General features: G+C 39.3%; 1 protein-coding gene across 20 annotated transcripts in view; it reads right to left on the reverse strand.

Annotated features, from left to right (window-relative positions):
- Nucleotides 1–17147, reverse strand: part of DCDC1 (doublecortin domain containing 1) — a 474105-nt gene that overhangs the window by 26759 nt on the left and 430199 nt on the right. For 18 of the 20 annotated variants that reach the window (XR_008312997.1, XR_008312998.1, XM_053283046.1 and 15 more), the window contains 8 exons: nt 15173–15308; nt 11693–11852; nt 6728–6886; nt 5450–5653; nt 4537–4651; nt 3169–3339; nt 1930–2115; nt 191–394 (listed from right to left, as the gene is read on the reverse strand). Coding sequence is in view for 18 of the 20 variants with exons in the window: in XM_053283046.1 (XP_053139021.1) it covers nt 191–394; nt 1930–2115; nt 3169–3339; nt 4537–4651; nt 5450–5653; nt 6728–6886; nt 11693–11852; nt 15173–15308 (1335 nt within the window). In the remaining 2 variants the exon portion in view is untranslated. The remainder of the gene's footprint in view (nt 1–190; nt 395–1929; nt 2116–3168; nt 3340–4536; nt 4652–5449; nt 5654–6727; nt 6887–11692; nt 11853–15172; nt 15309–17147) is intronic. The other 2 variants (XM_053283053.1, XM_053283055.1) reach the window with 2 other exon arrangements.

Raw genomic sequence — 17147 nt, forward strand, 5'->3', positions numbered from 1 at the left:
TGGATCTGACCTTACACATACAGAGAAGGGGACAGACACATGTGGATTTACAGCAAGGTCAGAATTTCACACAGCAGGGGAGGGGAGCCTAGGTTTGAGATTCTGGTCTGCTTTGATCTCTGTCTTTGATACCTGTTGCTTGTCTTTGTCAATTCCATTATGATTATCTCTTTGGATGATTGTTACTCACCATAGGGAATGTGCTAGCGATGATTAACTGCCCATTTCGAAAACCAGCTCCATTTCTGTATGCAATTATTTTCACTGCTTTTTGGTTTACAGCCAGGGTCATCTTTTCTGAAATTGTTTGTGATGAGGTTTCTGTCCTCAAAGATGCTAAAACCTCTTCTAAATAATGCAAGGTGGCTTCAGCTCCAGTGGTGGAGAGATCTGTCTTTAAGTTGAAACAGAAAAAGGCATGACTGTGCTCATCTTAAAATCACAGGAAAGTGAATTTCAAATGTTTCTTTATATGTGAATGTAGAGGATGTGGCTATGTATTCTGCATGTGCTGCTAAGGGTTTGCAAAGGGGTTACAAACAAGATAAAGTTTATTATCTGCTACAGAGAATGCAAAGTTGAACTTTGGTTACAGTCAATTTGCATAAACTAGATAGTCCTAGGCTTATGCTGGAATTCCAAACCTTCTTTCCCAAATGAAGACAGAACAAAACTGCTGGCCATTCTGTCACTTATAGTCCCACCCCAATCCTCCAACACTCTTTTTAGATTTATTTTCTTATTAAAGCGATGGCTTTATAACCATTGTATTTATTTCTGCTATACTGGCAGTCAGTGGCCAACATCCTAACACAGTGGTTGTGTGCAAGGCTGTTGTGCTATGTCTGGAGTTTGTGTACTAGACTAGTATTGTGCTAGTGCAAACCCATTTGTACTTGTGCAACAAGGTTCACAACCTGTGGTATGCTTCATGTTTTATAGCAAACTTTTGTGAAAAAGCTCAGTTTCGAAAATCCTTGAGATTTAGCGCAGCTATGTGATCTTCTTGTACTACTGCAACTTTGTTTGTTGCACAAGTGCAGTGTTAGTATGTTGATCAGAATATCTGGTTGTCAAGGATCACTGTCAACCATATACTGTCATTTTGATTTCCAATAGGATTAAAAGATTTTGGAGGAATATACTTTTCATTGGTTACAGTGCCACACTGAATGGGAACCCACTAAATGATAGGCCAGTATTGGTCCCATTTTACAGATGGAGAACCATGGCTGAAAAACAATGAATTGTATCTAAAGCTTCCCTTTGATGATGTAATGAATATTCCTCCAGGGGAAGATTCCTACCATTTGAGGAAGTGATCCTTTGGCTATAATCCTATGCCTTGATCAATGCCAGGACTTAAGCTGAGGCAAGGTTTGACTCCAGCACCTGCTTTCAATGCCAAGGATCAGCACTGCAGTCTTTAAATTAATGCTTAAGCAGAGAGAAAGAGAGAGTCTTAAGCATGTGTAGAATATCTTTCCTTCATCACTGGATAAGAATAGCCAGCCACAAACACCCGGCGGTGGGGGTGGGGAAAAGTTCTCCAGCTAAGAGGTTATAACTTATGGGCTTCTTGGAGGAAACTGGCTGGTCACTTTTGGAAACAGGATGCTGGATTTAAATCGACTAAGTTAAATATGATCTAACATCATTTTACTTAAGCTCTTACAAGAATGTTTGTGTTCAGATCATCTCCCTGCACTGATGGCCAGAGAAATTATAGGTGGTGGGACCATTACTCCAGCTTGGAGCACTGTAACTCTAATCTCAAAGTTCAAGTACTGATTCCAGTGTTTCAAAGCACTTTGAAATAAAAGGATGTAATGACGTTATTTTACCACACTGAATATAGACATGAAATTAGACATTTGTTTGTGTGGGTGGGTGGGGGGTGTTGTTTTTATTTTTTAAACTATCACAAACCTTCTTAACATTAAGACACTTAAAGGGCCATAAGGATAAATGATTTCCTTCTTCAGAGCCAGACGCACAAAAGAACATGGTACCAGGGAGCAACTTTTTCAGTTCCTTCTTTCCTCTTATTGTCCTTGCACAAGCCAAGCATATCATTACCTTCTGCTTCCCACCAGGTGAAAGAAAATAGTAGCCCTACAAAGAACAATGGTTGAAATACTTTGGAGTGAAAAAAATATACTGTACATAATTGCTAAAAAAAAAAAAAATAAACATCTGTGGCTGACATACAGACTAGTACTGCCTGGAGGCTATAGTGCTAAACTCTCACTGTGCTGTCATGAAATCCCCAGGGACATATTTTCATAATGCACAGTGGGCTTCAGAGAGAAGGATCAGTGAAAATTGCCTCTTCCCTCCCTTTCAACAGTGGTAGTCTAGAACTCAGAACTGCTGCACCCCACAGTGCTGGTCGAGATGTCCACCAAATCGGAAAGTCAGAAAACTTTCAGATTTAAATATCAAGTTATCTGAATACTACACTCCTCATTCTAGTCAAGTAAGAAGACATATTTGTGCTGCTTAATGTTTTTTGTGTAAAATCGCTTGATATACATGCTCTTTTAAAAAGAGAACCTACAGTTATGTAGGAGGTTTATCCCATGGCATTGCTATGCCATTCAGAGGCCTACTATCACTTGTGTCTTGCCAGTCTTGCTGGTCCTTACCATGCATGCATATGTCGTCTGGTTGGGATCAGGAGCAACATGAAGATATTAAGGATAGTGTCAGGCTTTCAAGTGTAACAGCAAAACCATGGGATGAACACACAGAAAAGCAGTTCTTGCAGCATATTGTACAGTTAATTAACATAGTCAGTTAACACCGTCATCTTCCTCATGTTTCCCATAAAATTCTCCAAATGCCATAATCATATTATGGCACCAGTGTGCTCTTCTGCTGATCCCATCCCCTTCAAATGTAACACATGAAGAACTACTTCCTAATGGTTTGACAGAACAAACAGAAACAATGTAGCATTTAAGGGCATGTCTGTATCATTTGATTTTAGCCAGACCACCTTCCTACGTTCCTCCTATCCTTGCTGCCAAATGCATATGCCAGTTATCATAGGTGGTAGAGAGTTGAATCTTCTATAGAACTATTTCATTGAATACAAATTTGCTCGTAAGTAACTTTCCTGATTATCAGCTAACATTTCTCCTGTGGAAAACAAAAATTACTTACTGGTTGGTCTATTTTCTCTGAGTTGGTCACAGAGAATGTGCAAACAGAAGCATGATTTGCTGCTGTGATTTCTTGGTCCAGTAATGTGCTGTAGAAGGCACTAAAAACCCTTGTAGTTTCCATGTAATTCCACTTTTGATTGGCAGCTCCATTTGTATATTCTTTGTATTTCTGCCAAAATACAATAAATTTGCTGTCCTGTTTTAAAATTTTCAGTATTTTGCTGATCTTTCCCCTCAACACTATTTTTAAATTTTAAAATATATATTTTAAAATTATATATATATTTACATATTCAGATTTATCTGACAAGAATCTCCATTTTTTGTATATTGTTGGAATTTAATAGTAATTGGAATTTACATTACAGTTTTAATGTAAACTGCCCTGAGCCTTTTGGAAGGGCGGTATAAAAGTTTTAATGATGATGATGATGATGATGATGATGATGATGCTATACATAAAATTATAAGAGCCTTGCATAATCATGGTCAGGCTAATACCACTGAAGAATGAGGGTGGTGGTGGTGGTGGTGAATACTCATTTTGCCCTCCACAAAATATTGGTGAGGGCTGGATTATCCCTCATAGGTTTTTCACAAGCACTTCTGTTAGGCAACATGTGGTTAAACCAAAGGCAGACTAACAGGATTGTGGTATAAAGGGGACGTGTACCTCTGATATAAATTGGTTGTACAAGTGCACCACAGAAACTTCTTTTGCGGTATATTAGCCTACAACACACAACCTGCTCTGCACCAAGGTGTAGGCTATAAGGTACAGTTTAATAAAAAACCTTGGGATGGTTCAGGCAATGGGTCCTTGTTAGCAGAGGAATAAGTGGAGTTCAGAAACATCTCTCACTGGTACCGGCTCTCTGCTTTTTCTTGTAAACTGAAAAATCATTGTTCCTAAATCTACAGTATGTGACACTGGCTGCATTATTAGATATCAGTTTATATTAATTTTATTTTAATGAGTTACAGATAAATATGATTGGAACTGTAAATACTGTTGTGAATATTAAAAGAAACATTTCAAAATACATGTATGAAAGTTGCTAGGATGTTGTGTGTGTGTGTGTGTGTATATATATATATATATATACACATACATATACATACACATACAGTTCTAATGTTCTGTGGTGCTATGTATGTTTACAAAATGGAGATCATCATGCACTGCAGGGAATTACTTTGGATCTATGACACAATATATCATCCCCATCCCCTGCTTTAGAATCGAAGTAAGCCATATGCAAAAAGCACTGAATTATTAAAGGTGGGTTTACCTTGCACATATTGAACACAAAAGTAATCTCTCTGCATGTTTTTGTCTGTACACAGATTACACCAACAGCTTTACCTGAAGGACAACAGCACAGCCTTGCATTTCCAGTGGACCCTTTGGATACCCATTCAATATGTTGGGCATTGATACAGCTAGCACTAGATTGGGGTCAATTACAAGATGAAATGTCCTAGGAACAGAAATGTCAAATTTAGCTACAAGATTGCACCACAGATATTTTGATATTTCTTTGCTAACTGAATGACTGACTTCCAGATTCCTCTTATATACTGTATTTTTGAATAATGACAAATGGCTTGTTCACACAAGGTCTTTGAATTCAAATTTTTATGCAGTGGGACATGGCAGTGAACCTGTAGCCCATGTGCTCTCATCCTATTACAAATAGGATGTCTACTGTGAATTTCAAACATCTTATATTATATGCCCTGAAAGTTCCGTGTTGTGCTATAGGGAAGGGAAGAGCTCCCCCCACCCTGACACATTTAAGATTTAAATCTAGGGTCTTTTGTAAGCAAAAATTATAATTAATTATCTATTATTCAATTTTTGACAATCTCAGAAAGCTTTAGAACTATTGGGAAGACCAAAGCACATAATGGCCAACATACTGCATAGTGTCACATGGGCACTTTGAGCACCACGGGAAATGATGCATGCATGTAAAAATGTGTTTCATGCAGTTGTGCAAGAGTACTCTTTCACAAACGCTGATAGCTGTCCATCATGCAACTCTCTGAAATTATGTGAGCTTGCACAAGAGTGTCCTTGCACAATTGTGTCAAACACTTTCACGAGTGCTCAGCAAAGCCCGCAGGATGCTGCACAGTACATCAGTCAATGTCTGGAGTTCAAGAACAAGTGAAATAGAAAACTGGCCTAGCCTGATAGTCCCTTTGATGGTGTCATAAGAGGGCTAATAAAAATCTTATAAACTTCAATCATATTTCTAATCATGAACTTGCACCTTCTATCCTTTCTCCATATCCAGTGCTGATTGATGTCGTCACACTTCTTTTCCAACAAAACCACTTCAGTACCAGAATGCAGGTCAGAATTCTCCACACCCAAAACAAGGTTCGGAAAGCTACAGTTGATAATTTTCCCATTTCTAAATTCAAACTGTTGATAGTGGGCTTTCTGCAATACTTCGGCCAATTTAGGTTGATGCCTGAAGTCAACAAAATGCTTGTAGTAGTAGAAGAATGCTTTGTGAACATCACATTGTACAGTAAGAAACAAAAGCAAGCAAGACAAATGGAATGTGCAGAATCTTTGTTTACTTGTATGACCTGTGCTTTTGACACCTGAAGTATCAAGGAACAGATCAGAATACAAAAGAAGTTGGGAACAGATGCTGAGAAACTGGGTGGGTGGACAGATGAAGATGTGGAAGGAGAGGTCTACTGAAACTATAAAAAGGTCTTGGGGGAAAGCGTAGAGGAATTTATTGACTGAGTCTCATAAAACAGTTTCTATATAGCACACAGGAGTAAACACCACATTTATTTTGGCTGTATTATGTTCTTCTGAGTTTGCTTGAAATCCAGGAAATAGGAAAAACTTGAATGCAGCTCAGCAAGTCTCTCCAGGCTGGGATGGTTTTAAAAATAGTCATAGTAGTATATAAAGTTACATAGAGTGAACAGGGCAAAGAGAGTAAAATGATAGGCAACAATGAATTGGCATGGGAATAACGAAATCCCCAAACTGTGAAATGTGAAGTCAATGGATCTCAAAGTATATTCCTTCTGATGGCATGCTTTTAAGCAATTAAAAGATTCCCATGCTATTCTTTTGGCCCTATTCTCTGCCCCTTTTGCACAAAGCTATATAGCTGTGAACTCTGTATTGTGGATATTGTGGATACTGTATTGTGAACATTCTTGGGAAATACCTTGTATGGCTTTCAAAGCCTGGTTGGGGCTGCAGCTCTTAGGGGACTGTGGGGAAATAAAGTGTTGGAAGCTTGAAGATGATGGCTCTACATACAGCCCCAACTATCCCTCACCACAAATTAAGGAGGGACAAGGCCCCCTGCCCATATCTTTCTATCAGGCACATTAATTTTCATAATAGCTGAAGTAGGAAGTGGTATAGGAGGTGCTTGTGCACCTATTATGAAAAATAATGTGCGTAACTACATAAAGATTACTACTACTCAGTAGTAACTATCTTCATGAAGGAAACTTTGATGCAGAAGGAGCAGAAGCACCTCACCAAGCACCAAATATAAATTTCTCACCTGTACTTTTGATATAACTCTGCATTTTCAAAGAACTCTTGATCTTTCTCCTTCCTAAAGCTATCATCCTCATCAAAATCACAGGGATTTTGCTGCCAGGTATATTTAGTAGTTGCATACCGTGCATCTGCTTTAAGATGAGATTTTGTATGTGAATTCCTGAAAAGATGAAAATGTCAGTATGAAATTTGGAATGCTAGTGATCTCATTTCAATTGTAAGTAACTATTATTAATAATAGCAATAACAACAACAATAATATTTATATACCTCTTTTAAACAAAAAGGTTCTCAAAGTGATTTGCATAGCAAAAAGAAATGAGAAATGTTTCATGAAGATCTGAATAATTAATTAATACTGAGATTTAAAAGGAGATTAAGAGCTTATCTCTTTGTCATTAGGAGTCAGGGCTGAATAAATTCTAGGGCTGAAATGGCAGACATAGTTAGTCTCCTTAAATCCCACTGAATTCAGTGGCATAGTTTACAAGTGTTGGGTTGCCTTAGTGAGAAAGGTGGGATAAATAAAACAAATAATTAAAGCAGCACAGTCATCAATGTTTTCACACCTGACCTCATAGTTTTCACCACTCTTAGAGGTTATTGGAGAGTGTAAATCAACACACTTTCATTCTACATTTCCTGGACTATTCAGATGACTACTGCTGGTTGCTACTATATTCTGGGAAGGGAAAAATAGGGGTGGGTGGGAAGATGAGCACTGAAAAACTAACAAAAAATGAAGGCAAGGAAGAACTCCAGAAGAGGTGCTAGAGAAACAGTACTGTGGCAAGACCAGTTCTTCAGATATGAAACCCTTCTTCAGAGTAAAACCACAGAAAGGAGATGGATCTGACCTTCTGGAGCTGCTTTTTAGGTGGAGCAGGGGGTTGCAGAGAAGAAGAACTAGAAAAGTTCAATCCCATGAATTTGCTTGTGGTTATTTAGATGCAACTCTGCAAATCCAAGTCGAGAATTTGCATGATAGGCCACTCTTTTGTTTACATGGCTGTCTTCATAACTGGCATACAATTCTTTACTTAAAAATTTACTAAATAGGTTGCCATGGTTTTTCCTAGATAAGTAAAAAATTATCTAAATAACATTGTAAATATGAGTAGATACGTAAAAAAATCAGACCAAATGACCAATGTATATCAATGTTCAAACTGAATTGTGCGTCCAAAAAATCAATAAAAGGTAGCCAAGGTTTCTGAACTGTCCGGGGAAGCGGGGAGGTTCTGTCAGCTTTATTCTATGTCTTTGCAATCTTCAGTGCAGAGTGTTTATGGTCTCACCATTAACTTGCAACTCAGATGGTAGGTTCCAGTTTTTAGCCCAATTTTATACTGCTCTGCTGCCTGTTTACTTTTATTTTATATTGTTTTATTGTGATCTATTATTTTTGTGAGCCATCCTAAGCAGCATTATTCTGGAGGGGCAGGATATAAATATTTTAAATATAAACTGTTTCTGGAGCTTGTAGGTCCAGTTTAAAAAAGTGACCAAAAGCCAGCCCAAATTGTTCAATATAATACTGCCATGGCTGACCAACACTGATGGAAATGTCAGTAAACTAGAAACAATAATATCAAATATTTAAAAATTAATAATATTTTAGGTGGGGAATGCTGACACCCACAAATCCTGAACACATTCATTTGGAAGCTAATCCTGATGATTTCAACTGAACAAACATATGAGTGTATTTAGGATTACAGTTTAAATGTTAATAACAACACAAGTTAATTAACAACACATTGTTCACTTTCCACACATAAGACTATAGAAAGTTGCCCCTTCACAGAATCTAGTTCTTTCAAGAAGTGAGCCCTTTGAATCAGATACAGAAAATGGTTTAATCCAATGCTTACTCAAATATTTAAACATTGAACTACAGAACTGTTTCCAGAGCTTTTGCAGACCTTCTCTAAAGAAATATTTGTTCTTTATCTTATGAATTTTGAAACAGAAGACACATAAAACAGTGTTGTCCACTTGCAGTTTATTGGCGCTCTTACAAATTGCCATAAAATAAATCCTGTTGCGGGTTAAAACACAGAATGTTTCTCATTAAGATATTTATTTGTTTGAGGATAGAGAGAGGTCAGCAAAGTACAAAGGCAGGAGCCATCTGAAATGGGAAGCATGGCTCTGGATAGACATTGTAATGAGATACACAAACACACACATTTTATTATAATGCTGGACAAGTGTATTATTTAAGCACACATCTTTTAATTTAAAGGGTTGTCACTTAATCTGGCATCTTCACAGTTCCTTTGGATGTTGACAGCCTACCCTCCCTTGTTGTGGACACAACCTGCCCACCAAGTGTATGACGGTTACGTCACACATCTCTCTAAAAAGCAAACAGGCACCTGTTACTGCACACAGCTATAAAAGTGTAGAGATGCATGCATTATTTGAAAAAAATAATAATCTGGAAACCACGTTTTAAAAGCAATATGTACTGTGGTTAACCAGAAAATATGGAAACCATGTTTTAAAAGCAAATACGTACTGTGGTTAACCACCATTTAAGCAAGATAGATTACCAGGATCAGATCCTGGTTATCTATCTCGCTTAAGTGCTTTTAACTTCAGCGGTTTAACCAGGATTGCTTGGAAATTTCAAGTTCTCATGGCACACTCTGCAAGAGCATGCAGGTTCACCAATCATGATTAACACTTTAACGGCAGTCTCATCAAGAGCATGCGACTTGTATATGCTAATTTCAAGAAACGAAAGGCTCTTACAGGTCTACTCTCCACAAATAGGTTCAATTTGAGGGTCCCATTCTGTCTCCTCCATGGGAGTAGGAAAGGAAAGATTGCGCCATCGAGTCAGTGTTGACTCCTGGCAACCTCAGAGCCATGTGGTTTTCTTGGTAAAATGCAGGAGTGGTTTATCATTGCCTTCTCCTGCACAGCATGAGATGATGCCTTTCAGCACCTTCCTATATCATTACTGCCCGATATAGGAGTTTCCCATATTCTGGGAAACACACCAGCGGGAATTTGAACCAATAGCCTCCTGCTCTCTAGGCAGGTTGCTTCCCCACTGAGCCATTAGGTGGCATCTCCATGGGAATGCAATGGCAGTATTCCCTGAAGAGGTAGAGAGGGAGGGATGTCCCTGATATGACATCAACAGTATAATCACCAAACCTGTAACTATGTTCTCTGGAAGATTTCTTCTCATTTTTATGTGTGCGTAGTTAATACATACAGAGATACACCATTCATTTCTAACGTGAGCATTTCACCACATGTGCGTCATGAACTGACAGTATCTTAGTATCACCCCACAGGATGGTAATAATGGCCAGTCTAGAATTTCTAAATGATTATTGCTATGACCACAGCTTTGGAACTTTTCAGAAAACAATACTGCCATCTATTGCTCGAATGAGTACAATGCAATTTTGTTTTTATATTAGCAATTTAATACTGATATTTGTTCTTGTCTTTCTGTGGTCTGATCAAAGAGGTTTTTGCAGGTTTTTGTGTTACTCATGGGCAACAATATCGCTATCATACTACAGTCAGGATGGTACATAGCTTGCTTAACAATCACTTTCTTTCCATTTATTCATGCAACAATGAGACCATTTCTACAAAAACACAATTGCAGTTTATGATGTCATAAAATGAAACAAATTCTGTGCTGAACTGGGATCAGTATTTTATTTTAAAATAGGATATTTTATCAGCGGCGTCTCACAGGAGAAGCTCTAGCCTACAAAACCTCATGCCACAATAAAACATTGTTATTCTTTAAGGTGTCACATGACTCTTTGCTGGTTTACTGGATTATAATGGCCTTGGGCAATGAGCAACATAGTTTGTATGCATGCTGCTTTATTTTTAAACACGTTGGTCCTAAGAATGAGTAGTTAAAATGAGAAGGAATTTCTAATACTGGGCATGCTACAACTGAAGTTAAGTGATTTTAAAGTCTGTATCCTCAATACAGGAAGCGGAATAACATTCTCAGAATAGAGTTTCCTGCATGAACTCACCACTAAATCCCCTGGCCCCCAAAGCCTTTCCTGAAGGTTGGGGAACCCACAGGAATGACATGGGATACAGAATAGGGAGCTGAGCTAGAGGATGGAATCAGCAGTAATCATGATCCTCCTTGCATGAGCAGGAACACCTTCCTCTCTTGGTAGGGTCCCTTCAGATCCATCGCATTGACTTGTGGTTCTATTCAGTGACATCAGTAGAACTTGAAAATTTAGCTTTTATGATTTATGGGGGGGAAATAAAATCCCAACTACCAATCTAGCCCTTAGTCATCTAGATATTGAAGTTATCCAGAATGGAAACATTCATCCTATTTCCATTCTCATTAAAGAACAACTTGAAGAAGAACTTGGACATCTTTTCTAGAGGTTTGGAATTTTTCTTCTGAAGTTTTCTAGCTACAGATATTTGGGTTTCTTATCTTCATTTCTATCTATAGAATTCACAATATACATTTTCCAGCTTTGGTTTGTAATAGCTATTACATTTGGCTCCAAAAGCTTTACAAAATAAAGTAAAATTAAAAGAGCAAATAAGACAAACAGAAGGTAAAACAGAGCAACACGGAACAGCCTGATGTGTATGTACTTTAGATAATGATACCACAGAAAATAACATTCACTATTTTAACTTTTTAAAAAGAATTCATTATACATAGAAAACAATTAATATGTTTTGAAATTGTAAAGGGGAAATCATGAGATAAGATGCCATATTAAATTGCATGAAAATTCTGCTTGTGTCCTAATCACATTAGTATAAACATTCCATAAATAGGATTTTTATTTCTAAAATGTCTACCACATGTGCTCGCTCGCTCTCTCTCTCTCTCTCTCTCTCTATATATATATATATACATACACACACACACACACACACACACACACACACACACACACTGCAGCTGTTCCGATAATCATTTCAGATTACTTACGGACATTTATCTGCCTCATCTTTTATTTTCTCAGTAGTTTCTTCAGCTTGTTTTTCCTCTAGTTCTTCAACAACTTTCCCCCCTTCAAGTTCCACTGTAGCTCTTTCGACAGAAAGTTTGGCTCCAATGACAATGTCATTCTTGACTTCTAAAGCAAGATCTGAAGAATGGATACAATGACATTTTCCTCTAATGTTATAGAAGGGAATTGTTACTATAACCAATTACAGAAAAGATGATCCCATCAAAATAATAGAAACTGTCCCTGCAGAAGGATTTCCAAAATATTCTCCCCGGCACTGAACCAAAGCTCAGACAATGGTATATGCTCCACTTATAGCTCAATCCTCTCTATTCCCTTTAGCTGTGATTATGCAAACAATGGCTTGTGTACCCAAATTAATAAGGGCAATCTATGCCTGGCTTGCGGGACAAAAGTCAATTTGCATTACTCTTTGTCAACTCAAACTCTTCTCCCACCCACTTGCAACTATTAGCTGCAAAAAATATATATCTGGATGGTTATGCCAGCTTTAGAATGCAGCTGCTATGAAACTCACTACAGTTGTGAACTCACAACAGTTCCAGCTGTGAAGCTGGAACATTGTAAAAATATTTTCTCAACTATATTTCCTGTTCCCTCCCTACATGAGAAGCTACATGGTGATGACAACTGTGATGTGGTAAAAAGAAGGTGAATGAGGCAGAGCCATATTCTTGGCAGTGGAGAGTTGTAAGCTGGGCTGTTTTGCATTGTTGTGATGTGGCATATAACCCAATGGTTCTCTGTTAGAAAGAAGGCAAGCTGGTTAAACAGCTGGACTGAGCCCCTGGAGGGGGGGGGATCCTGTCTTCACTACAAAAATCTTACTGGTTGATGTAACACTGATGTAAGACTAATTGGAAATGTGTTCTAAAGCTAAACCAGTGGGCATGATCTAACCAAATTTAGGAATTTACGAGTTGTACTTATTTCAATGGGAGAAATGTTTAAGGGGGAGGGGGGCTAGTATGTACTCCCTCCCCCTTAAATTTAAACTTGGAACCATCAGTCACTTGCTGTGACATCTTTAACGACTTTTTTGCAGATAAAACATCTCAGATTCAAGCCAAGCTGGATTCCACAGTTACAGCAGAGTCTACTGTGGAGGTGTCCAGCAATTCCTCTTATGAGATTAGATTGGATCACTTTCAGTTTGTGATTCCTGAGGAAGTGGACAAACTGCTTTTGACTGTGTGCCCTACAACCTGTTCTCTTGACCCTTGCCTGACTTGGCTTATCGCATCAGATAATCATATTATCAGAGAGGGTCTGGTTGATATTGTAAATGCTTCTCTGAGGGAGGGCAGGATGCCTCCCTATCTTAAGGAGGCTATTATTAGACTACTCTTGAAGAAAGCTATGCTGGATCCCTCAGAGTTAACTAATTACAGACCTGTTTCTAATCTTCCATGGTTGGGCAAGTGGTTGAGTGGGTGGTGGCCTCTCAGCTCCAGGCAGTTTTGGATGATGCAGATTATCTAGACCCATTTCAAACTGGCTTTCGTGTGGGCTATGGGGTTGAGACTGCCTTGGTTGGCCTGATGGATGATCTCCAACTGGTTATCAACAGAGAGAGTGTGACTCTGCTTGTCCTTTTGGATCTCTCTGTTTTCAATACCATCGACCATGGTATCCTTCTGGATCGCCTGGGGGAGGTGGGATTGAGTGACACTGTTTTAATGTGGTTCCACTCCTACCTCTGTGGCAGATTCCAGATGATGTCACTTGGAGGCTGTTGTTCTGCTAAGTGAGAACTGAAGTGTGGAATCCCACAAGGCTCCATACTGTCTCCAATGCTTTTTAACACCTACATTAAACCACTGGGAGAGATCATCAGGAGGTTTGGTACTGGGTGTTACCAATATGCTGATGACACCCAGATTTACTTTTCCATGCCGACCTCATCAGGAAATGGCATATCTTCCCTAAATGCCTGCCTGGAGGCAGTAATGGGCTGGATGAAGGATAATAAACTGAAGTTGAATCCAAATAAGATGGAGGTACTGACTTGGCGGGTGGGGGGGGGTAAGGACCCAAGAGATGGTTTAGATCTGCCTGTTCTGGATGGGGTTACACTCCCCCTGAAAGATCAGGTACGTAGCTTGGGAGTGCTCCTGGATCCAAAGCTCTCACTGGTTTCTCAGGCTGAGGCGGTGGCCAGGAGTGCTTTTTATCAGGTTCAGTTGATATGTCAGCTATGTCCATTTCTAGAGGTGAATGACCTTAAAATAGTGGTACATATGCTGGTAATCTCCAGGCTTGATTACTGTAATGCGGTCTATGTGGGGTTGCCTTTGTACGTAGTCTGGAAACTACAATTGGTACAGAATGCGGCAGCCAGATTGGTCTCTGGGACAACATGAAGGGACCACATAACACCGGTTCTAAAAGAACTGCACTGGCTGCCAATATGTTTCCGGGTGAAATACAAAGTGCTGGTTATTACCTATAAAGCCCTTAATGGCTTGGGTCCAGGCTATTTGAGAGAGTGCCTCTTTTGTCATAATCCCTGCTGCCTGTTACGATCTTCTGGAGAGGTCCAGTTACGGTTACTACCGCTTGTTTGATGGCGACCCCGGGCTGGGCTTTTTCTGTGGCTGCCCCAGGGCTTTTCAATAAGCTCCCTGCTGAAATAAAAGCTTCTCCTTTGTTTGTTTTCAGGAAGAACCTCAAGACCCTCCTGTTCTCTCAGGTTTTTAATTAGAATCAATTTTAATAATTTTAATAATATTTTTTTAAAACTTGTTTTAATAATTTTATCCTATTGTTTTTATTATCATGTATTTTAATTTGTGACTTTTAAATATTTTAAATTTTGTATACCGCCTAGAGCTATACATATCAGGTGGTATAAAAATATGGTAGATAGATAGATAGATAGATAGATAGATAGATAGATAGATAGATAGATAGACAGATACATACATACATAGGTTGTGAGCCCTTTGGGGACAGGGGACCATCTTATTTATATATTATTTAATTTTTCTATGTAAACCGCTTAGAGCAGGGATCCTCAACGTTGGGCCCCCAGATGTTAGTGGACTTCAACTCCCATAATCCCAAGCCCCAGTGGCCTTTGGTTGGGGATTATGGGAGTTGAAGTCCAATAACATCTGGGGGTCCAACGTCGAGGATCCCTGGCTTAGAGAACTTTGGTTGAAGAGTGGTATATAAATCTCTGTAGTTGTAATAGTAGTAGTAGTAATAGTAGATAAATAGATAAATGTAAGAATCTACCATTGAAATCAATAGGACTTGAGGGTGCTCATCTTTGGCTAGATTGTGTCCAGTAAGCACACTGAGATACTGTTGGAAATCTCTGCACCTTTACATGTTACACAACACTTCTGAACCTTTACATGTCACACATTATTCTTATGTCCGTTTATCAAACACACACTTTACAAATACAGCAGAAATACGAATTTGCTCACTTTTGGGCTTGCGCATGACACAGAAGGCACGGATAGCAGTTATATCAGATGCTAAGTTACTAAGTTGGAGACGTTTCTTCTGCTGAGCCATAGTCAGGTGTGGATGAATCCATTGTTCCCCACATGAAACATAAACCTATTACAGAAATGATATATATTTGTTTCACATCCATGTAGAAAGAAACTGATGCTTGTGTTCAGTGAATATTGTGCTCAATTGATATCTGATCTTGAGCACAATACTTTATTTTATTACATGCAATCTGAAGGAATCTGTAGGAAAATCTGTTGGTTTTTGTGAACCGCCTAGAGCCTTTGGAGTCAGGCGGTATATAAATTAAATAAATAAATAATGAAAAAGAGGAATGTTAGCGGGGAAATCTTGCCATATAGTATATAGTCAATAGTTCACTAAAATGACAAGTAGTTCTTGTCTAGTAGGAAAGACTGGCTTCCTGCCTTGTTCTGACACAGACATTGCTGGGTTCAGGCACAATACTAAACTATGAGAAAACCTTTGTTTAGTTTTACTAGCATGGACCTCGGGCTTGGGTGTGAAGAGTTTGTTTATGTAGTTATAGTTCAGTTTCAACGCCGCCTTTCATAAACCTGATCTCAAGGCAGTTTACAAAAGTTAAAATACAATAAAATCCATACAAATCACATTAATATATTAACATCAATTAAAAGCAATCATTAAAAATATGCCACAAAGCAGCAGCAGCAGCCATAAAATCCTTAGCCCCTACTAAGTTGGCAAAGAGATACCTTTTAATGTGGTGATTCTCTTTATTTAGCAGGGGGAGAGTAACTGGCCCTATCCACCCCCAGCACAGTACTTCCAGTGACTGTTGCTGGTGTCTGTCTTATGTTTCTTTTATATTGTGAGCCCTTTGGGGACAGGGATCGATCTTATTTATTTATTATTTCCCCTGAGCCATTTTTGGAAGGGCGGTATAGAAATCGAATGAATGAATGAATAATAATAATAATAATAATAATAATATGCCAAGACATAGCAGCAGGAGACCAGAGGGACAAGCAACCCCTGAGGGGCAAAAGCCTGAAAGGGTTGAAACTTGCTGCTTTTGTTCCTGGTTTAAAACACATTGTGATTTGTCATTATATCCAAACCTTTGCGAATCCTGGTTTGTTCTAGGCACAGTTTGTGAACAAGCCAGCATATCAAACCAGGATGTCGGTCAGAGAGCCCAGATTGAGACACGCGACGTCTGGTGGTGGGGGCAGCTATGCTGTGGCCCCCATGCCTCAAAACACCCCATGCCAGCCCTCAGAACAAGTGGGCAAGATGCTCCCTGTCCTCTTGCGGGCCTCGGAACAGCCCATGGACATCTCGCGTGATTACACAGTCTGTGAGATTTTGCATCATTCTTGCGAGGTCTTGAGGCAAGATTTCAGTCGGACCCGAGGTCTCGCAAGTTGTGCCAAGACTGCTAGGGACTATTAAAAGCCAGCCGATGATGACAGGCAGGCAGAAGGGGGAAGGCAGGAGACCATGCAGGGTAGGGCTCAAGGAGTAGTAGAGCCCCAGTGACCCCCCCCCCCATTTTTGAGGCTAGAGAGAGAAGCTCCCCATGAAGCGGGTCCTGTGAAGTAACAGGCCCACTTGAGGAGAGAACCAGGGCTGGGAGTTCTGAGGCCTGCCTTGTCCCTGGTAGCATCTGGCAAGGAGGAAAAGGAGACAGCCTCAAGGTGTCAATGGCCCACCCACTTACACAGGATTATAGTAGCTTATCATCATGTGCTGATTTTATAGGAACACTGGGTAGCAGTGTTCCCTCTGAGGCATGTGCGTGTGTGCGCGCGCACATGTTTTTTGATGTCTGCTCAAGTAATTTTAGATCCCACTCAGGTTTAATCAGGAAGGCCTCATTCTGAATGCACATGTGCACACACTTCCTTGATACTGCCACCCAGAATAAAACTCATTCTACACACAGTTGATAAAAATTAG

This window comes from Hemicordylus capensis, chromosome 1 (genome assembly GCF_027244095.1).
Source record: "Hemicordylus capensis ecotype Gifberg chromosome 1, rHemCap1.1.pri, whole genome shotgun sequence".
Classification (NCBI taxonomy): Eukaryota; Metazoa; Chordata; class Lepidosauria; order Squamata; family Cordylidae; genus Hemicordylus; species Hemicordylus capensis.